A 23,426-nucleotide genomic window follows, 5' to 3' on the forward strand; every position below is an offset into this window, starting at 1 on the left:
CGGGATGGAGAACAGAGAGGTTGGTGGGGGGGTGATGCAGGGAGGTGGTACACGTAAGAAAATACAATCTGAAATCTAGGATACAGCACCTACCTTGGTTGTGAGTTAAAACAATAACATAATTCTCCACCATGGCCTGAGGTGCAATCCACTCAAGCACAGCCTCAGTGGGAGTCATATTGACAACCTGCACAGCAAGTGGCTTATCCATAGCTGGAAATGAATGTGGAAAATAGTCATCGTAACACCATTAAGACTGTGAATGAGTATTCACATTCCAATAAAAACCTAAAACTTATATGAAGCCTTTGACAAATGAATGAGGACAGAACAGGCAAGGCTTAGAAATAGACAAAAAATTTAGTGGCAAAGAAAAGAGATAAAGAAGCAAATGAAAATGTTCAAAAAAAAACTACAGTCTATTGAAAATCAAAATCATAACAAACCCGCACTGATCCCACACTGGATACTGACCCCTCAGTAGCCCCACACTGGATACTGACCCCTCACTGACCCCACAATGGATATTGACACTTCACTGACACCCAACTATAAACTGACCCTTCACTGATCGTACATTGGAAATGACCCCACACTGGACCTAGCCAACACTGAACACTAACCTTTTCACTGTCTTCACATTGGACACTGACATCTTGCACACCCCACACTGGACACTGATCCCTCATTAACACAGCAGTGGACATATATCCCTCAATGACCCCAAATGGACACTGACCCCACACTGGAAACTGACCCCGCACTTCCCCACTATGGACACTGCCTGATCACCACGCCACACTGGACACTGCCCGATCACTATTATCTCTCACTGGACACTGATCAATCACTACCCACACTGGACACTGACCGATCACTACCCCCTCACCAGACACTGACCAATTGCTACGCTGCATTGGACACCAACCCTTCACTGGACACTGACCCCTCAATGAACACTGAACTCACTTTGGCCCCACACTGGCCACTCAGTGGACACTGACCCCCTCACTGTTGAACAGTGACCTCTCCCTGTTGAACAGTCACACCTCAGTAAATGTATTCCGTGTTTTGGCCACTTTCTAACTTAGCTGAACATTCAACATGCTTACCAATATTGGCAATGGATGGTCTTTCAGACCTGCTGTATTTCCAATCCTCTTGTCCTCCTGTAGATATCAACCAGAGCGCCCTTTCCTATTGCCCAGCATGAGCGCAGCGAGACAGGGACTTATAGCTCACTTAAGCATGTGCGAGAGTGTAATAGGAAATGAGCAGAGATCACAGGCTGATTCATTAGGTATGTAGTTTTTATGCAGAATATGAGTCATAGAGGTTTACAGTATGGAAACAGGCCTTTCAGCCCAACTTGACCATGCTGTCCAGTTTTTAACCACAAAGTTAGTCCCATTTGCCCACATTTGGCCTATATCCCTCTATATATTATATATCTTAGTATTGGCAGCATTCAGTTACTGACCTGTCTGAAATGTGTTTGAGACTTGCTGACTCTCAGTGAGGCCTCGCACTGTCTTTAAATTCACCTCATACACAGTTGCTGGCTGCAAGTCACTCAGTGTATACTCAGTGAGATAGGATTGAATGTTCACACTTTCAACTGGAGCTGAAACACAGAGACATGGACACTCAATCAACAGAGAGCAGGCAGTAACTTTATGAATCAACATTACCAAGATAGTAATTTCTGGTACATGACCCCCGATCCACCCCTATACACATACCCATCTCCCCATCCTCTACATGCCACTCTCTATGAGTTATGGATTCTTTTAAGTCTTGTCCTGCATTAAGTCTCAACATCATGAATGAGCCTTCCTGATACTACTGGAGATCACAATATCATGGAATCCCAGTGCATAACGAGACCACTCAGCAATCGAGTCAGCACCAACTTACTGACAGAGCTTCCCATTCAGGACTACTCCCTCCACCACCTGAGCATTTGCCATGGTCAGTCCACATAACCTTCACATCTTTGGACACTAAGTGGCAATTTAGCATGGTCAACCCACTTAACCTGCACATTTTTAGACTGTGGGAGGAAATTGGAGCACCCAGGGGAAACCCACGCAGACACAGGAAAACATGCAAACCCCACACAGTCACCAAGGACAGGATCAAACCCGGTCCCTTATGCTGTGAGGCAGCAATGCTAATTACTGTGCACCTTTATCCCCAGTCAATTTATTTCCGAATTAGAAATTAACCCCAACAAGAAGTATGCTATAAGCAGCAACAATAATTACAGCATTGGTCGGAAGGGCATATTTGAAATTAAATTACTGTAAAGGAATGGAGAAACTATTTCTGAATGTAGAGTTCATCAAGGAGAACTGGTGGATTTGGATTATTTAGACTTTCAGAATACTTTTGACAAGGTCTCACATAGCAGAGTACTATATAAAGTTAAAGTGCATGGGATTGTAGGTATTGCCTTGAGATGGATAGATTAGCAGATAGGAAAGAAAGAATTGGCATAAATGGGTCTTTTTCTGAGAGGAAGGCAGTGAAGAGTGGGGATGACGGATAACGGCAAGATCAGGATATTGAATTTGATGATCAACCATGCTCAAAATGAATAGTGGAGCAAACTCAAAGGACTGAATAGTCTACTATTTTCCATGTTTCCAATCTCAGATTTTAATTCAGAGAACTTTCTGGAGAGATATTCCCATCACCTGCCCATTGCGGTGACTATATTGACTTTGCTTCGTTCATCGAGTCTGCACCAAGCCTGCGTTTTCCATCACTGCTCCCATTTCTTTGAATATTATTATATTCCAAGTGCGAATGCCTATTTAAAAGTTGTAAGGTTTCCAGCACTGCATTCCAGATTCTCGCCAGTTCCTTTTCTCAAATCCCCTCAGAATCTTGCCCATCTCTCCCTAAAACTATGGCCCCTCGTGATTGACCCCCTCAACCAAGGGGAACAGTCGCTTCCTATTCAACCTGTCCATACCTCTCATAACCTTATACACCTCAATCATAGAACAAAGAACAAAGAGAACAAAGAAAATTATAGCACAGGAACAGGCCCTTCAGCCCTCCAGTCTGTACTGACCATGCTGCCCATGTGAACTAAAACCCTTCTGAGGACCTTATCTCTACATTCCCATCCTATTCATGTATTTGTCAAGATGCCCCTTTGAGACTCACTATCGTATCTGCTTCCACTAACTCCCCTGGCAGCGAGTTTTAAGCACCCTCTGTGTAAAACATTTGCCTTGTGCATCTCCTTTAAACCTTGCTTCTCGCACTTTAAACCTATGCCTCCTAGTAATTGAACCACCCTGGGAAAAACTTCTGACTAGCCACTCTGTCTATGTCCCTTATAATCTTGTAGATTTCTATCAGGTCGCCCCTCAACCTCCGTCATTCCAGTGAAAACAAACCAAGTTTCTCCAACCTCTCTTCATAGCTAATGCCCTCCATACCAGGAAACATCCTGGTAAATCTTTTCTCTCCAAAGCATCTTCCTGGTAGTGTGGTGACCAGAATTGAATACTATATTCCAAGTGCAGCCTAACTAAGGCTCTATAAAGCTGAAACATGACTTGCCAGTTTTTAAACTCAATGCCCCGGCTAATGTAGGCAAGCATGCCATATGCCTTCTTGACCACCTTCTCCATCGGCGTTGCCACTTTCAGTAGCCTGTGTACCTGTACACCCAGATCCCTCTGTCTATCATTACTCAAAGGGTTCTGCCATTTACGTATATTTTCTCTCTGCATTACCCCACATTTGTCCGGATGTCCCCCCCTCAGCCTTCTCTGCTCTAAAGAAAACAATCCAAGCCTCTGTAGGTATTCCATCTCAGGCAACATCGTGGTGAATCTCCTCTGTACCACTTCTAGTGCAGTCACATCTTTCCTGTAGTGAGGCGACCAGCATTGCACCCAATACTTCAGCTGTGACCTATCAAATATTCTATCTGTACAGCTCCAACATAACCTCCCTGCTCTTTTACACGATGCCATGACTGATAAAAGCAAGCATCCATGTGCTTTCTTAACTACCTTACTCACCTGCTCTGCCACCATATGGGATCTGTGAATAATGACCCCAAGATCCAGCTGTTCTGAACTTTCTAGCGTCCTGCCATTCATTAAATACTCCATTGTCCTGTTAAGGGCAGCACAACACCACAGTGGTTAGCACCAGGGACTAGAGTTCAATTCCTGGCTTCGGTCACTGTGTGTGTGGAGTCTGTATGTTCTCCCTGTGTCTGCGTGAGTTTCCTCCAGGTGCTCTGGTTTCCTCCCACAGTCCAAAGATGTGTGGGTTAGATGGATTGGCCATGCTAAATTGCCCCTTTGTGATGGGGGTCTAGCTAGGCTAAATGCATGGGGTTATGGGGATAGAGACTGGGTGAGATTGTGGTTAGTGCAGGCACAATGGACCGAATGGCCTCCTTCTACACTGTAGGATTCTATGATATATTGCTCCCAAAGTGCATTACTTTGCACTTATCAGGGTTAAATATCATCTGCGGATCTGATCAATTCATCGATATCTTCCTGTAACCGATGACCTTTTTCTTCGCTGTGAAGTTCCCTATCAATCTTGGTGTCATCTGCTAACTTGCTTATCATTTCCCCCACATCATCATCTAGATTGTGTATGTATATAACAAACAATAAGGGTCCCATTATTGATTCTTGCACTATTTGCCTGTTCTTTCTAGGCTATCTGGTGGTCACCCATTCCCTCCTTTCCTGTAATCCGATGAGCTGTGATGTGACCCACTTCTCTAAACAAGCTATTCACATAAGCCAGCTTCATGGATGAACCACAGTGTCTCCAGCCACTGCTCAAGCTCCGAAATCCTGCAGCTGGGAGCATTTCCTGCAAATGTGGTCAGCTAGGGCACTGGCAGCATCCAGGATTCCCCACATTTGACCAGCAAAACATTCCACTCGGCCGTCCTCATCTGACATGCCTTAAATGTAAGATTAACAAAGAGCAAAGAACAGTACAGCACAGGAGCTTGGATTGGCGCTCCAAGCCCAAGCCAATCGTACTGCCTAAACTAAAACCATAGGTACTCACAGAGTCTGTATCCTTCCATTCGCATCCTGTTCATGTATTCGTCTATTTGCTCCTTAAATGTCACTATCGTACCTGCTCCGACCACCTTCCCAGGCAACGCATTCCAGACATTCACCATCCTCTGTGTAAAAAAAGCTACCTTGCACATTTCCTCTAAACTTTTCCACACTCACCTTAAATCTATGTCCCCTTGTACTTGACTTTTCTACTCCAGGAAAGAGCATCTGATTATCCACTCTGTCCATGCCCCTCATAATCTTGTAAACCTCTATGAAGTCACCCCTCAACCTCCGTCATTCTAATGTGAACAACCCAAGTTTATCCAACCTCTCCTCATAGCTAATACCCTCCAGGCCAGGCAACATCCTGGCAAACCTCTTCTGTACTGTCTCCAAAGCATCCACATCCTCCTGGCAGTGTGTCAACCTGAATTGTACACAATATTCCAAATAAGGCCTAACTAAGGTTCTGTACAGCTGCAGCATGATCTGCCAATTTTCATATTCAATGTCCCAACCGATGAAGGCAAGCATGCTGTAGAATAAATCATAGAATCAGAGAATTCCTACAGTGCAGAAAGAGGCCATTTGGCCCATGATGTCTGCACCGACCACAATCCCACGCAGGCCCTATCTCATCCCTACATATTTACCCACTAATCCCTCTAACCTACACATCTCAGGACACTAAGGTGCAATTTTAGCATGGCCAATCAACCTAACCCACACATCTTTGGACTGTGGGAGGAAACCGGAACACCCGGATGAAACCCACGCAGACACGAGGAGAATGTGTAAACTCCACACAGACAGTGACCCAAGCCGGGAATCGAACCCTGGTCCCTGGAGCAGTGAAGCAGCGGTGCTAACCACTGTGCTACCGATACAGATAATAAATAATACCAATGAAGGTATATGTCAAAACATAACATTTTTGTAAAGTTCAGCATTCACATAAATAATGTGAAGCTCCACAATGTATGTGCAAAAAATCCACAATGTGTACAAATCAACAACCTGTGCATGTAAATCCCTGTATAGGAAAATGCCAGTTTGTACACCTCCTGTAATACAAATGCACCCAACAAAATTTATATAAATTTCACATTTTATGCATACCCAAAACAGTGTACACACCAAATGTAACATATATTCCCAAAATTGTGTACACTCAACATGTGATGTACAACTCAAATAGTACAGGGTCAATAACCAGGGAGCTAGTGATTTAGAGGGGATTTGAAGAAACATTTTTTCACCCAGAAGGCAGTGGAGATCTGAAATTCTCTGCATGAAAAGGGTGGTACAAAGAACAAAGTACAGCACAGCAAAGTTCAACCCTCCAAGCCTGTGCCAATCATGATGCCCTAACTAAACTAAAAGAAACCTTCTGCCCTTACTCGGACAGTATTTCCTCCCTATTCATGTATCCATGCAGATGCCTTTTGAACGTTTCCAATGTGACTGTTTCCATCACCTCTTCTGGCAGCGCGTTCCAGACACCCACTACTCTCTCCATGAAAAACTTGCCCTTAAAGAGATAGGAACATTTATAACTTTTCAGAAACATTTGATGAGCGCTTGAAATTCCATAGCAATCAAGGCTATGGACCAAGTGCTGGAAAATGGGATTAGAACAAATAGGTGCTTGATGGCTGGTCAGACACAATAGGCATTGAATCCCTGTCTCCATCAAACACTCCCAGAACAGTTACAGCACGGGGTTAGATATAGAGTAAAGCTTCCTCTACACTGTCCCCATAAAACATAATGTGAAGATGCCAGCATTGGACTGGGGTAAGCACAGTAAGAAGTCTCACAACATCAGGTTAAAGTCCAACAGGTTTATTTGGTAGTTCAAGCTTTCAGAGTGCTGCTCCTGCTTCAGGTGAGTGAAGAGTTGTGTTCACAAACAAGGCATACATAGCCACAGACTCAATTTACAAGATAATGGTTGGAATGCAAGTCTTTACAGGTAATCAAGTCTTTACAGGTACAAACAATGTGTGTGGAGAAAGGGTTAAGGACAGGTTAAAAAGCTATGAATTGCCTTAAGCCAGGACAGTTAGCGAGATTTTGCAAGCCCAGGTACCCTGTGGGGGTTACAGAGAGTGTGACATGAACCCAAGATCCCAGTTGAGGCCGTCCTCATGTGTGCTAAACTTGGCTATCAGTTTTTGCTTGGCAATTCTGCATTGACATGTGTCGTGAGGGCCGCCTTGGAGAGCGCTTACCCGAAGATCAAAGGCTAAAGCTGAAGTGTTCCCCAACAAGAAGAGGACACGCCTGCCTGGTGATTGTCAAGTGGTGTTCATTCATCCATTGTTGTAGCACCTTCATGATCTCCCCAACGTACCATGCCTTGGGACATCCTTTCCTGCAGCATATCAGGTAGGCAACATTGGCCGAGTCGCAAAACTATGTACCATGTACCTAGTGGATGGTGTTCTCACATGAGATGATGGCATCCCTGTCGATGATCTGGTGCATCTTGCAGAGGTTGCTGTGGCAGGGTTGTGTGGTATCGTGGCCACTGTTCTCCTGCAGGCTGGGTAGTTTGCTGTGTACAATGGTCTGTTTGAGGTTGTGCGGGTGTTTGAAGACAAGAAGTGGGGGTGTGGGGATAGCCCTGGCAAGATGTTTGTCTTCATCAATGACATGTTCAAGGCTCCAGAGAAGGTGTCGTAGTTTCTCCGCTCCAGGGAAGTACTGGACGATGAAGGGTACTCTGTCTGCCATGTTCTGTGTTTGTCTTCTGAGAAGGTTGGTGTGTTTTTTTACTGTGGAGCGTCAGAACTGTCGATCGATGAGTCGAGAGCTATATCCTGTTCTTATGAGGACTTCTTTCAGCATCTGTAGGTGTCAGGTGCGATCCTCCTCATCTGAGCAGATCCTGTATATACAGAGGGCTTGTCTGTAGGGGATGGCTTCTTTAACATGTTAAGGGTGGAAGCTGGAGAAGTGGAGCATTGTGAGATTGTCTGTGGGCTTGCAGTACAGTGAGGTGCTGAGGTGACCGTCCTTAATGGAGATGTGTGTGTCCAAGTATGCAACCGATTCTGGAGAGTAGTCTAGGTGAGTTTGATGGTGGGATGGAACTTGTTGATGTCATCATATAGTTGTTTCAGTGATTGTTCACCATGAGTCCAAAGGAAGAAAATGTCTAGATTTATCTAGTGTATAGCATCGGTTGAAGTCGTGTGCGGTGAAGAGATGTTGTTTGAATCTGTGCATTAAGGTGTTGGCATATTGAGGTGCAAATTTGGTCCCCATTGCTGTTCCTTGTGCCTGGATGAAGAACTGGTTGTTGAAGGTGAAGACATTGTGGTCCAGGATGAACCGGATGAATTGTAAATTTGCACCTGGAGATTGGCAGTTGTTGGCATTGAGTACTGAGGTAGTTGCAGCAATGCCATCTTCGTGGGGGATGCTGATGCCATGCAGATGCCACAACCTGGAAACCAAGGTAGAGTCCATATTCTCAACTTGCGCTCAGGATGCAGACCAGCTGCGAAACACTGCCAATCTGACAAGACAACAGAACTACGCCATCTACATGTACACCAAGAACAGGAAACTTGAGAAACTCGGCATCACCACCAGCAGCAACCAAGCCTCCCCTGGTACCACAGGAGAAAACAGTACCACCACAGGGAAGTCCATTGACAACTTGTCGGACTACACACTTAACCAGACAAAATCAAAGTTCTCAGCCAAGGGCTCAATTTCTGCCCCACCACCAAAATGGACCCCATCATTCTTGCAGCGGACACAGAGGAATTCATCAAACGAATGAGGCTGTGGGAGTTCTTCCACAAACCCAAGAGGCCAAGAGCAAACACATGGGACAGCCAATGAACTGCTCCGCTAACAGAGAGATCTGCAGTGCAGCAACCGAAGAGGAAAGAGTAGAACTGGACTCCTTCGGAAGGCCACTGCCCTCTACTCGATATGTACGCTCAAGCCATCAGGAGGTACATCAATGCCAGATTCATCAGCCGCACTCACAAGACAGCCCCGAACGTCACAATGCAACGCCATCCGCGCTCTCAAGACCACCTCAATACTGTCATCAAACCAGCAGACAAAGGAGGGGTCATTGTCATACTGAACAGAACGGATTACTGCAAAGAAGTGTACCGACAACTGAACAACTAGGGACACCACAGAGACGTCCCACAGATCCGACCAAAGAATACACTGGTCAACTCAATAGATTGATCAAGATCTTTAATCTGGACCTTCAGAGCACCCTCTGTGTTCTCATCCCATATACTCACTGCGTTGGCCATCTCTACTGCCTCCCAAAGATACACAAGGCCAACACACCCGGCTGTCCCATTGTATCAGGCAATGGAACCCTGTGTGAGAATCTCTCCAGCTACATCGAGGGCATCCTGAAACCCATTGTACCGAGAACCCCCAGCTTCTACCGTAACACTATGGATTTCCTACATAAACTCAGCACACATGGAATTGTTGAACCAGGAGCACTTCTAGAGTGCCTCGGCACTCTACACCATCATCCCCCACAATGATGGCATTTCTGCAACTGCTTCATTACTCAGCGCCAACCATTGCCAATCTCCAGATGAAGTCTTCACCTTCAACAACCAGTCCTTCATCCAGACATATGGAACAGCCATGGGGACATTTGCATCTCAATATGCCAACATATTGCACAGGTTCAAACAAGACTTCTTCACCACATAGGACTTTCAACTGACGCTATTCACTAAATACATCGATGACATTTTCTTCCTTTGGACTCATGGTGAACGATCACTGAAACAACGATATGATAACATCAACAAGTTCCATCCCACCATCAGACTCACCATGGACTACTTTCCAGAATTGGTTGCATCCTTGGACACATGCATCTCCATCAAGGACGGTCACGTCAATACTTCACTGTACCACAAGCCCACACATAACCTCACGATGCTCCACTTCTCCAGCTTCCACCCTAAACACGTTAAAGGAGCCATCCCTACAGACAAGCCCTCCGTATACACAGGATCTGCTCAGACGAGGAGAATCACAACAGACATCTTCACGACACACAACAATGCAGAATTGCCAAGCAAAAACTGATAGCCAGGTTCCGCATACATTAGGACGGCCTCAACCAGGATCTTGGGGTCATGAAAACACTATCTATAACCCCCACAGAGTGCCTGGGTTTGCAAAATCTCACTAACTGTCCTGGTTTGAGACAATTGACAGCTCTTTAACCTGTGATTAACCCTCTCTCCACTCACATTGTCTGCATCTGTAAAAACTTGATTATCTGTAAAGACTTGCAGTCCAACCATTATCTTGTAAATGGAACACAACTCCTCACTCACCTAGACTAGGGAGGAAATTTGCAGATCTCTTAGCAAAGATATTTGAATCATTGATAGTCCCAGGTGGGGTGCCTGAAGATTGAAGGGTGGCAAATGTTGTGCCTTTGTTTAAAAAGGGCTGCAGGGAAAAGCCTAGGAACTACAGGCTGGTGAGCCTCAGATCTGTGGTGGGCAAGTTGTTGGAAGATACTTTGAGAGACAGTATCTGTAGGCATTTAGAGATGCAAGGACTCTCCACTCACCTGATGAAGGAACAGCGCTCCAAAAGCTAGTGGTGTTTACTACTAAATAAACCTGTTGGACTTTAACCTGGTGTTGTGAGACTTGTCACTGTGTTTGCCCCAGTCCAACACCAGCATCTCCACATCTTGATGACAAAAGCCAAAGGGTGATTGTAGAGGGTTGTTTTTCAAACTGGAGGCCTGTGACCAGCAGTGTGCCTCAAGGATCAGTGCTGGGATCACTGTTATTTGTCATTTATATTAATGATTTGGATGAGAATATAGGAAGCATTGTTAGTAAGTTTGCAGATGACACCAAGATTGGTGGCATAGTGGACAGTGAAGAAGATTGCAACGGGATCTTGAATAATTGGACTATTGGGCTGACGAATGGCAGATGGAGTTTAATTTAGATAAATGTGAGGTGATGCATTTTAGTAGATTAAACCAGGGCAGGACTAACAGCCAATGAACTGGAACAGCCAACAGAGAGATCTGTGGTGCAGCAACAGATCTGCGGTCAGTTAATGGTAGGGCATTGGGGAGAGTTACAGAACAAAGCAATCTGGGGGCACAGGTTCATAGGTCCTTGAAAGTAGAGTCACACACAGGTAGATAGAGTGGTGGAAAAGGCATTCAGCTTGCTCGGTTTCATTGGTCAAGACACTGAACACAGGAGTTGGGACGTCTTGTTGAAGTTGTACAAGACATTGGTAAGGCCACACTTGGAATACTGAGAACAATTCTGGTCACCCTATTATAGAAAGGATATTATTAAACTAGAAAGAGCGCAGAAAGGATTTAATAGGATGCTACCAGGACTTGATGGTTTGAGTTATAAAGAGACGCTTGATAGACTGGAACTTTTTTCTCTGGAGCATAAAAGGCTGAGGGGTGATCTTATAGAGGTCTATAAAAAAATGAGGGGCATAAATCAGCTAGAAAGTCAATATCTTTTCCCAAAGTTAGCAGAGTCTAAAACTACAGGACATAGGTTTAAGGTGAGAGGAGAGAGACACAAAAGTGTCCAGAGGGGCAATTTTTTCACACAGAGCTGGTAAGTATCTGGAACAAGCTGCCAGAGGAGGTAGTAAAGGTGGGTACAATTTTGTTTTTTTAAAAAGCGTTTAGACAGTTACATAAGTAAGATGGGTATAGGGAGATATTGGTCAAATGCGGACAATTGGGACTAGCTTAGGGGTTTAAAAACAAAGGTCAAGTTGGGCTGAAGGACCTGTTTCCATGCTGTAAACCTCTATGACTCTATGACCTGAAGAAGGAGCAACACTTTGAAAGCCTGTGCTGCCAAATAAACCTGCTGGACTTTAAACTGATGTTGTGAGACTTCTTCCCATAAAATACTCCCAGGACAGGTACAGCACAGGATTAGTTACAGTGTAAAGCTCCCTCTACACTATCTCATCAAACACTCCTAGGACAGGTACAGTATGGAGTTAGATCCAGAGTAAAGTTCCCTCTACCTGTGCCATCAAACACTCCCTGGGCAGGAACAGTACAGGGTTAGATACAGAGTAAAGCTCCCTCTAGGCTGTACTTGGAATGTAGTATTCAATTCTGGTCACCACACTACCAGAAGGATGTGGAGGCTTTGGAGAGGGTACAAAAAGGTTTATCAGGATGTTGCCTGCTATGTAGGGCATTGGCTTTGAGGAGAGGTTTGAGAAACTTGGTTTGTTCTCACTGGAGCGACTGAGGTTGAGGAGAGACCTGACAGAAGTCTACAAGATTATAATGGGCATAGACAGAATGGATAATCAGAAGCTTTTTCCCAGGGTAGAAGAGTCAATTATTAGGGGGCACAGGTTTAAGGTGTGAGGGACAAGATTTAAAGGAGATGTACGAGGCAGGATTTTTATACAGAGAATGGTGGGTGTGTGGAACTCACTGCCGGGAGAGGTAGTGGAAGCAGATACAATATTGACTTTTGACAAATACATGAATAGGATAAGAATGGAGGGACATGGTCCCATGCAGGGTTGGAGATTTTAGTTCAGTAGGGTAGCATGGTCGGTGCAGGCTTGGAGGGCTGAAGGGCCTGTTCCTGTGCTGTAATTTTCTCTAGGACTCCTAGGACTGGTACAGCATGGAGTTAGATACACTGCCCCATCAAACATTCCCAGGACAGGTACATCACGGGGTTAGATACAGAGTAAAACTCCTTCTGTATTGTCTCATCAAACAGTCCCAGGACAGGTACAGCACAAGGTTAGATAGAGAGTAGAATCATAGAACACTACAGGGCAGAAAGAGGCCCTTCAGTCCATTGAGTCTGCACCAAACACAATCCCACCCAGGTCCTATTACACCCACTAATCCCTCTAACCTACGCATCCCTGGACACTAAGGGGCAATTTTTTAGCGTGGCCAATCAACATAACCCGCACATCTTTGGACTGTGGGAGGAAACTGGACCACCCGGAGGAAACCCATCAGACACGAGGAGATTGTGCAAACTTCACACAGACAGTGACCTGAGCCGGGAATCGAACCCAGTACCCTGGAGCTGTGAAGCAGCAGTGCTAACCACTGTGCTAGCGTGCCGCAAAGCTCCCTCGACACTGTCCCCATCAAATACTCCCAGGACAGGTGCATCACAGGATTAGATATAGAGTAAAGATCTGCTGAACTTCAAAAAGTGACGCTGTTCAGGTGAGAGATTGATCGCACTGGGATTTTCCATCAATCTCACTCCATGAAATTAAGCATCAGATTTAGGAACAGTGTTGGTGATCGGCTCATTGCCAGTGAGATTGGTAATAAGTTTTTTTTTAATTCATTGATGTGGGTATTGGTCAGCATTAGGCCTGCATTTATTGCCCATCCCTAATTGCCTTCGAACTGAGTAGTAAGAATCAACCACATTGCTCTAGGCTTGGAGACACATGTAGGCCAAACAAGGTAAGGACGTCAGATTTCCTTCCCTAAAGGACATTAGTGAACCAGATGGGATTTATAACAATCCAGAGTGCATGATGGAATTCGGTTCTAGGTTCCCAGAACATTACCATGGGTCTCTGGATTACTAATTGAGAGAAATTGTGCCATACCACCACCTCCCGTAATAGTATTGAAACCCATGTGACTTACCACCCTGGACTGCAACAGGTTGGTACAACAACTGATAATGGTCAAAGCTGGCCACAGGACTCCTCCAAATTAACATCGCCGAATCATCGGATATGTTAGTAACGGAAATGCCCAAAGGTGGATCTAAGGCTGGAGAAGACAAAGAATGAGAAACAGAACTGTTCACTAATGAACAGATGAGACCAAAGATAATACATACAGGAGAGTGAGAGAGGGATTAGAGTGTTCCAGATACAGGAGAGTGAGAGAGGGATTAGAGTGTTCCAGATACAGGAGAGTGAGAGAGGGATTAGAGTGTTCCAGATACAGGAGAGTGAGAGAGGGATTAGAGTGTTCCAGATACAGGAGAGTGAGAGAGGGATTAGAGTGTTCCAGATACAGGAGAGTGAGAGAGGGATTAGAGTGTTCCAGATACAGGAGAGTGAGAGAGGAATTAGACTGTTCCAGATACAGGAGAGTGAGAGAGGGATTAGAGTGTTCCAGATACAGGAGAGTGAGAGAGGAATTAGACTGTTCCAGATACAGGGGAGTGAGAGAGGGATTAGAGTGTTTCAGATACAGGAGAGTGAGAGAGGGATTAGAGTGTTCCAGATACAGGAGAGTGAGAGAGGAATTAGACTGTTCCAGATACAGGAGAGTGAGAGAGGGATTAGAGTGTTCCAGATACAGGAGAGTGAGAGAGGGATTAGAGTGTTCCAGATACAGGAGAGTGAGAGAGGGATTAGAGTGTTCCAGATACAGGAGAGTGAGAGAGGAATTAGAGTGTTCCAGATACAGGAGAGTGAGAGAGGGATTAGAGTGTTCCAGATACAGGAGAGTGAGAGAGGAATTAGACTGTTCCAGATACAGGAGAGTGAGAGAGGGATTAGAGTGTTTCAGATACAGGAGAGTGAGAGAGGGATTAGAGTGTTCCAGATACAGGAGAGTGAGAGAGGAATTAGACTGTTCCAGATACAGGAGAGTGAGAGAGGGATTAGAGTGTTCCAGATACAGGAGAGTGAGAGATGGATTAGAGTGTTCCAGATACAGGGGAGTGAGAGAGGGATTTATAATAATTGTCCTACCTGTCATGAACTTTCCCACCACTGGTTCCAAAGGTATGGTCCCCTGGATGGCCACCAGAGTGACAATGTATTCTACACCAGGCTTTAAATTGGATAGGATAATGTCTGTCTGTGTTCCATTCAAAGTCACTTGCATCATCTCTCCAATACCTTGGGGATTGTAATTTAGGATAAAGCTGTCGGCAGCAGGTGTTGGTGGATGCCAAGACACATTGACACTTCTTGTGTTAATATCAGAGAATATCAATTCCTCAATTGTGTGGAAACCTATTATCAAAGAATGTAGAACATCAGTAACTCATTGTCAGCATCACACTGAACGTTTGACCATTTACTCAGTAGCAGCATCTCACTGACTTCTAACCTCCAGCCCCAGGTCAGCACCTCACTGACCCCTAACCCACTCAGTCCAATGTTTCTGTTCCTCCTCCAGTAAGCTGAACACAGACTCTACAGCAGGGCAATACTGAGGGAGAGCTACACTGTCAGGGATATTGCCTTTCAAATGAAACTGAGTCCATGTCTATCCTTCCAGCTCTAGATAAGAGAATCCCTTTTGAAGAATGCACAGAGTTTTGTTCAATATTTATCCCTGATCCTATACTAACAGTGCGGAGTTACTCACATTGTTAAGTGGGTGTTTGCTGTTCCAGTATCAGCTGCTGTGTCTCTGACCTTATAGCAGTGACTACATTAACAAAATAGTTGTTTTCTTCAAAAGAGCCTTGAGGTACAAGCAATACCAGCCTCCCCACTAGCTCTTTCAACTCAAGAATTGTTATTTTTCAAGTATTTCATTGCTGTAAAATATAAAACAAAGCTCAACTACAAGATAGTGGGTAACATCTTTTCCACTAAATAATGAAGAAAACGAAGAGTGCAAGAAATCAGAAAGTCCATGCAGCAGTGACTGTCAGAGGATTTCCCTATGGCGAATCCCATACAGACGACTGACAATGGATGTTTCACGTTCCCACCGATTCTGATAGCCTCGGGTGGGCAATGGTCATAAGAACATAAGAAATAGGAGCAGGAGTAGGCCATCTAGCCCTTCGAGCCTGCCCCGCCATTCAATAAGATCATGGTTGATCTGAAGTGGATCAGTTCCACTTTCCCGCTTTCTCCCCATAACCCTTAATTCCCTTGTCTATCAGAAATCTATCTACCCGTGACTTAAATATATTCAGCAAGGTAGCCTCCACCACTTCACTGGGCAGAGAATTCCAGAGATTCACCGCCCTTTGAGTGAAATGATCACCCATTACAGTGAGAACAAACCAAATTTCTCCAATGTCTCCTGTGTCAAAGACACAGTGATGAAGAGGCACACTGCTCTAATTCAGTGCTCAGTACCTCCACCATCTTCACCATTATTTGAACAAAGCACTGAGTGTGACAAAAGCACTTCATACACCTAGGATGGGGACCTAAAAGGCCTCTCATTGAGAGTTTTTAGGTAGCAGCACTGCAGACAGAGCTGGCTGAGTCCTGGTACTTTGAGACTTCTTACTGTGCTTACCCCAGTCCAACATTGGCATCTCTACATCATGAGTCCTGAAGGACATAATTGCTAGACTAGGTCTGCAGCAGGTAGTGAGGGAACCAACAAGAGTGAAAAATAAACTAGACCATTTCATCCCCAATCAGTCTGTCATGTACCTGGTTTGATTAGTAAGTGTGCAGATGACACAAAGGTTGGTGGATCTGCAGATAGCAATGAGGACCATCAGAGGATACAACAGGATATAGATCGATTGGAGACTTGGGCGGAGAGATGGCAGATGGAGTTTAATCCAGATAAATGTAAGGTAATGTATTTTGGAAAGTCTAATACAGATCAGAAATACACAGTAAATGGCAGTATTGATAGGCAAAGGTACAGGTACACAGGTCACTGAAAGTGGCAACACAGGTCAAAAAAGCATACGGCATGCTTGCCTTCATCGGCGGGGGCACTGAATTTAAAAATTGGCAAGTCATGTTGCAGCTTTAGTTAGGCTTAGTTAGGCCACACTTGGAATATAGTGTTCAATTCTGGTCACCACACAATCGGAAGAATATAGAGGCTTTGAAGAGGATGTAGAAAAGATTTACGAGGAACTTTCCTGGTATGGAGGGCATTAGCTATGAGGAGAGGTTGGAGAAATTTGGTTTGTTCTCACTGTAATGACAGAGGTTGAGGGGCAACCTTGATAGAAGTCTACAAGATTATGAGGAGCATGGACAGAATATATAGTCAGAAGCTTTTTCTCAGGGTGGAATAGTCAATTACAAGGGCTCAGTGTTTTAAGGTGCAAGGGGCAAGGTTTAAAGGAGATGTACAAGGCAAGCTTTTCTACATAGATGGTGGTGGGCGCCTGGAATTCACTGCCGGGGGAGGTAGTGGAAGCAGATGCGATAGTGACTTTTAAAGGGCGTCTGGACATATACACAAATAGGATGGGAATAGAGGGATATGGTCTCCAGAAGAGTAGAGGGTTTTAGTTAAGTCGGGCAGCATGGTCGGTGCAGGCTTGGAGGGCCGAAAGGCCTGTTCCTGTGCTGTAATTTTCTTTCTTCTCCCCAGTTTTTTTCAGCATTTTTCTATTTTTCCATTAGACTCAGTTCAAAACTGGCACTGTGGGACACCAGCAGCAGCAGAATTGTATTCAACCACAATCGTAATATCTCATGGCCAGGCATATTCCCCACCCTGCCATTATCACCAAGCCAGGGAATCAACCCTGGTTCATTGAAGAGTGAAGGATGGCATGCCAAGAGCAACAGCAGATATACTGAAAAATGAGGTGTCAGCCTGGTGAAGCTACAACACAGGACGTCAGACAACATAAACAATAAGTAATAGACAGAGCTAAATGATTCCACGACCAAGAGGTCAGATCCAAGCTCTGCAGTCCTGTCACGGCCAGCCATGAATGATGGCGGACAAATAAACGTTGGAGGAGGAGGCTCCACAAATATCCCCATCTCCAAAGACAGAGGAGCCCAGAAAATCAGTGCAAAAGGTAAGGCTGAGGCATTCAGGACAACTTTCAGCCAGAATTTGCTGGGCTCCAAGCCAAGCCAACTCTGCAACCTAGCCAGCAATGTGGAAAATTGACAAATCCAACCTGGTCGATTACTGCCCCATCAGTCTACTCTCGATCATCAGTAAAATGGTGGAAGGGGTCATCAACAGCGCTACGAAGCAGCACCCACTCAGCAATGATCTGCTCACTGATGTTCAGTGTGGCTTCCACTAGGGCAACCTAGATCCAGACCTCAAACATGGACAAAAGAGCTGAACTCCAGAGGTGAGGTGGGAGTGACTATCTTTGACATCAAAGCAGCATGGAATCAAGCAGCCCTTGCAAAGATGCAGTCAATGGGAATCGGGGAAAAATCCTCCACTGGCTGGAGTTCGCTGGCACAAGGGCGATAGTTGTAGCTGTTAGATGTCAGTCATCTCATTTCCACGACATCACAGCAGGAGTTCATCAGGGTTGTGTCCTAGGACCAACCATCTTCAGTTGCTTCATCAATGTCCTTCCATCATAAGGTCAGAAGTGGGGATGTTCACTGATGATTGCGCAATTTTTTTCAGTTTCATTCATTGCTCCTTAGATACTGAAGCAGTCCATATCCAAATGTAGCAAGACCTGGACAATATCCAGGCTTGATCTGATTAGTTAGTAACATTCATGCCATATAAGTGCCAGCCAGATAATAACCGTCTCCACCAATAGAGGATCTAACCATTTCCCCATTGGCATTCAATACCATTACCATCACTGAATTGAATCCCTCACCATCAAAGTCCTGGGGTAGCTCACCACCTGACTCACAAACCCACACTCCATGACTGATTCACCCATCACTCACTCAATAACCAAGGATCAGTCTCTTCCTTGAACCCACCTGTCATGCCCTCAATGACAGATGGGTAGCTTTGCTGCCAGCCTCGCTCTGCAACAACAGAAATGTTGAACTTTGTGTGTGGCTCCAGGTTATTGAAAGTCACAGAGTGACTTCCCCTCGGAACCATCACCTCTGAGCTCACACCCGTGGCTGTAGTGTAGGTGACTCGGTAGTGATCAAGCGGTCCTCGAATCTCACGCCACGTGAGGGAGATGCTGGTGTTGGAAGAGGCTGACACAACCAGGCCAAGAGGACGGTCCAAATCTGCAAGAGATGGAATTAGAAGAAACAACTGATAAACCACCAGCCTAAACAACAGGAATTGAATCTCAGGATTCATCACTCAACCCCAACACCCATCGTCCAACATCAACGCCCATCGCTCAACTCCCAACACCCATCGCTCAACCCCAACGCTCACTCAATCCCAACACTCACTCAATCCTAACGCTCACCACTCAATCCCAACACTCATCACTCAATCCCAATGTTCATCACTCAAACCCAGCAGATTACCAAAGAGCAATTTAGCATGACAAATCAGCTTAACCTGCACAATTTTGGGGACTAAGGGGCAATCCAGCATGACCAATCTGCAGAAACTACACATTTTTGGACTGTGGGAGGATATATGGGCACCCGGAGAAGAAAACATGCAAACTCCACACAGAATTGAACCTAGGTTCTTGGAGCTATGAGGCAGCTGTGCTGACCACTGGGCCACCATACCGCCCTTTGGTCAAAGATTCAATTATCTATATAATCTTTGAATACTGCCTGTTTTATCCTATACCAGTGCACTGTAACAACCCTAGATATTGTACAAATTTACACTTTCTGCCACTGCTAACAAGTAATTCCAACTGTGTGATTGCAAGATTATTGTACATCCCCAAATATGGGCTACCAGTAGCATCCATGAAAACGGCTTTGCTGGAAGTAATTTAGTGGCTGAATAATAATAAATAAACGTGAATATAAAATAAATTGAGTTTGTGAGTGTAAGTGATGTGTCGTGTGATCTAGCATCACTATGTTTCATCCTGCTGCCAGGCTGAGCAATATGATGCTTAGAATGAACCACTGCTGCCACCATGTTGTGTTTTTATAATAATATAGAGACACCAATCACTCATAAGGGATTGTGCAAACCCATTGTGAGTTTATTTATTAAGAACAGGCACATGTGAGCATAAATGCATGGAAAACTTGAGCTCAACAGCAGCAGAGCTGTGTGTGTGTGCTCTGCTCCAGGCTGAAGTGAAATTGAGGCTTGATCACACGACAAGCTTCCTTAAAGTGATGTCATGTTGCTATCCCTTAAAAGTACATAACAATATTGAACAGGGTGGAATTCAAAGCCACACGAGAAAGGAGTTGGAGATTTACCAGTTCTTGCATTCATGGTGGCTGGAACACTTTGCTTCATCGCCTTAATGGCAGAGATCCCTATACCATACTCAGTGCCAGGCATTAAATCTGCAGACAAAATCCAGAGAGAAGGTCACTCATGAAAACTAAAGCTATCAACCTCAGCATCTTTACCAAAGGATTAACGTACTAAATTTCCAGAAGGCATTTGATAAAATGCCACTTCAAAGATTATTGTGGAAAATAAAACTTCATGTTATAGAGGGTAACATATTGGAATGGATAGAAGGTTATCTCGCTAATAGAAAGCAGAGGTTGGATATAAATGGATCTTTTTCAGGTTGGCAAGATGCATCGAGTTGTGTGCCACAGGGATCAGTGCTGGGACCTCAACATTTTAGAATTTGTATAAATGACTGGGATGAAGGGATTGAAAAAATGATTGCTAAATTTGCTGTTAACTCAAAGACAAGTAGGGAAGTACATAGAACATAGAACATAGAACATTACAGCGCAGAACAGGCCCTTTGGCCCACGATGTTGCGCCGACCAGCTTTAAAAAAAAACAACACTAACCCACTAATCTAAACCAATCCCATTTCGTCCATAAACCTATCCACAGATCTCTTAAACGCCCCCAAACTAGGCACATTTACAACTGCAGCTGGCAGGGCATTCCAGTCCCTCACCACCCTCTGGGTAAAGAACCTACCCCTGACATCTGTCCTATAACTACCCCCCCTTAATTTAAAGCCGTGCCCCCTCGTGCTAGCTTTCTCCATCCTAGGAAAAAGGCTATCACTATCCACCCTGTCTAAACCTCTAATCATCTTATATGTTTCAATAAGGTCCCCTCTTAGCCGCCTTCTTTCCAGCGAAAACAACCCCAAATCTCTCAGTCTCTCCTCATAGGATCTCCCCTCCATACCAGGCAACATCCTGGTAAACCTCCTCTGCACCCTCTCCAAAGCCTCTACATCCTTCCTGTAATGTGGGGACCAGAACTGCACACAATACTCCAAGTGCGGCCGCACCAGAGTTGTGTATAGTTGCATCATGACGCTAAGTAAGTTGTAAAGAGGGCGCAAGGAGGCTACAGATGGACTTAGAGTGAGAAGCGCCAGAATATTCTGAGGGTGTAGGTGTGATGTAGATTTGAAGTTAATATCAGAGCAACCATGACCTTATTTTTTATTTATACATTAGTCACAAGTGGGCTTACATAAACATGGGCAATGGCGATACTGTGAAAATCCCCTAGTTGTGCCTATTCGCGTACACTGAGGGAGAATTTAGCATGGCCAATGCATCTAACCAACAAATCTTTCAGCCTGTGGGAGGAAACTGGAGCACCCGGAGGGAAACCACCCAGACATGGGGAAAATGTACAAACTCCACGCAGGCAGTGACCCAAGCTGGGAAGTAAACCCAGGTCCCTGGTGCTATGAGATAGCAGTGCTAACCACAGTGCCGCCTGGCATATTAAGTGGAGGAGAAGGCTTGAGGGACTGAATTGCCTCTTCCTGCTTCTTGTTTATATGTTTACTGTCAGCATCCCCATTAGCAAGCAAAGGCAAAATCCTGTGGATGCTTTCCACGTTATGGAAAAGCAAAGAGTGCTGGCAATATGGTCAGATGGCCTCTGGGGAGGAAACAATATTAACGTTCTTGGTCGATTACCTTTTGTTCAAACTGGGGAGAGTGAAGTAGAGGAGACATCAGTATTGTGTTGTGGAAGACACAGAGTTCAACAAAATACAAAAGATTTCCCAACAGGTTTTAATGTAAGTACAAAGATTTAGAGAGGAAGAGGCAGATCTGTGATAGTGTGAAAGACAGGAGAGATTATCTGATAAAAGGGATGATGCTGCAAGGTAAAAGGTGGCAATAATGAGACCAATGAAAAACAAAAGATGGTCGAGGACTGGAAACAGCAGCTGAATTCCAAAGCCCATGATGATAGTGATTATAATCTATAATAATATCATGATTACCAGTATCATTATCATTATTAACAACGTTATTAGCAGCAATATTAACACCACTGTCATCACCATAAGGACTATGAGCAGTAGCAACAACATTGTAGTAACGTCATTACCACACCATCCATAACATTACCAATTCAGCCGTGTGTAATAGATTGACTCTGTCCTGTGCTCTATCATTGGTTGAACGCTGATACTGCAGTGTGTGTTCAGCTCTGCAACTCACCAGTTATGGTGACTCTGCTTGTTGGCCCTGTGTTTTTGGGCACATTGAGTTCATGGTACTGCCCACCTGCCAGTGTGCTGTAGACCACCTTGTACCTGTCAACGTCAGCTTGACTGTTCTCCCACTCCAGCTCCAGACTGCTGTCCCCTGGTGTCACCACACGCAGGTTTTTGGGAGCGTCGATTTCTGTGGAATAAAGTATAAAACAAGGATGTTGACTAAAAGGCCTAAAGTCAACTACAAGCCACCATCACCCTTTCCACCTACCTGCCCTGAAATCCAGCTCTCAGATAGTGGACATACATCCTTCAGATTCAGGTGTGCTCAACAATTTAACAATTGTGCAATGCATCAAGCACAGCTATTGCACACACTCTAATTGCTATTGTCAGTATATCTGATGTAGACAGAGAGATCATCACAGATAATAGTCTGCTTTTTTTTTGGTAAGCCATTTCAGATACATATGATAGGTGGAATGTCAGCCATACTGCTTTTTCTCCTGATTAGCCTAGATCGAACAAAAAGAAAAAGGAAACATTTGTAAGGTCTAAAAAGCTTGGGAGAGATGAGGCCCTTGAAGAATATAAAGGAACTTAAAGAAGGAATTTGGAAGGCTAAAAGGATTCATAAAAATCCAGGATTAATGAAAATCCCAAGGCATTTTATACATGATGTAAAGAGCAAGAGAGTGGCGAGGGAAACATTTGTCCACTCAAGGATAGTGGAGGGAATCTATGCATGGAACCAGAGGAAATGAGCAAGATGCTAAATGAATACTTTGCCTCAGTATTCACCAAAGAAAGGGACTTGATGGATGAGGAGTCCAGGGTAGGGTGTATAGATATTCTGAGTCATGTCGATATCAAAAAGGAGGTGGTATTGGGCATCTTGAAAAGCATTAAAGTAGATAAGTCCCCACAGCTTGATGGGATCTACGTCAGAATACTAAGGGAGGCAAGGGCAGAAATTGCTGGGGCCTTGACAGAAATCTTTGTATCCTCATTGGCTACAGGTGACATTCCAGAGGACTGGAGGATAGCCAAAGTTGTTCTTTTGTTTAAGAAGGGCAGCAGGGATAATTATAGGCTGGTGAGCCTTACGTCAGTGGTAAGGAAATTATTGGAAAAG

General features: G+C 44.7%; 1 protein-coding gene across 5 annotated transcripts in view; it reads right to left on the reverse strand.

The window, feature by feature from the left end:
* The window catches only part of tnr (tenascin R (restrictin, janusin)), a 281,530-nt gene that overhangs the window by 65,446 nt on the left and 192,658 nt on the right, over positions 1 to 23,426 (reverse strand). For all 5 annotated transcript variants that reach the window (XM_080196056.1, XM_080196057.1, XM_080196053.1 and 2 more), the window contains 7 exons: positions 22,296 to 22,481; positions 20,100 to 20,189; positions 18,711 to 18,974; positions 14,814 to 15,080; positions 13,750 to 13,878; positions 1,481 to 1,624; positions 94 to 213 (listed from right to left, as the gene is read on the reverse strand). In XM_080196056.1, coding sequence (XP_080052182.1) covers positions 94 to 213; positions 1,481 to 1,624; positions 13,750 to 13,878; positions 14,814 to 15,080; positions 18,711 to 18,974; positions 20,100 to 20,189; positions 22,296 to 22,481 — 1,200 coding nt within the window. The remainder of the gene's footprint in view (positions 1 to 93; positions 214 to 1,480; positions 1,625 to 13,749; positions 13,879 to 14,813; positions 15,081 to 18,710; positions 18,975 to 20,099; positions 20,190 to 22,295; positions 22,482 to 23,426) is intronic.

Source organism: Carcharhinus amblyrhynchos, chromosome 9 (genome assembly GCF_965287045.1).
Source record: "Carcharhinus amblyrhynchos chromosome 9, sCarAmb.v2.hapA, whole genome shotgun sequence".
Taxonomy (NCBI): Eukaryota; Metazoa; Chordata; class Chondrichthyes; order Carcharhiniformes; family Carcharhinidae; genus Carcharhinus; species Carcharhinus amblyrhynchos.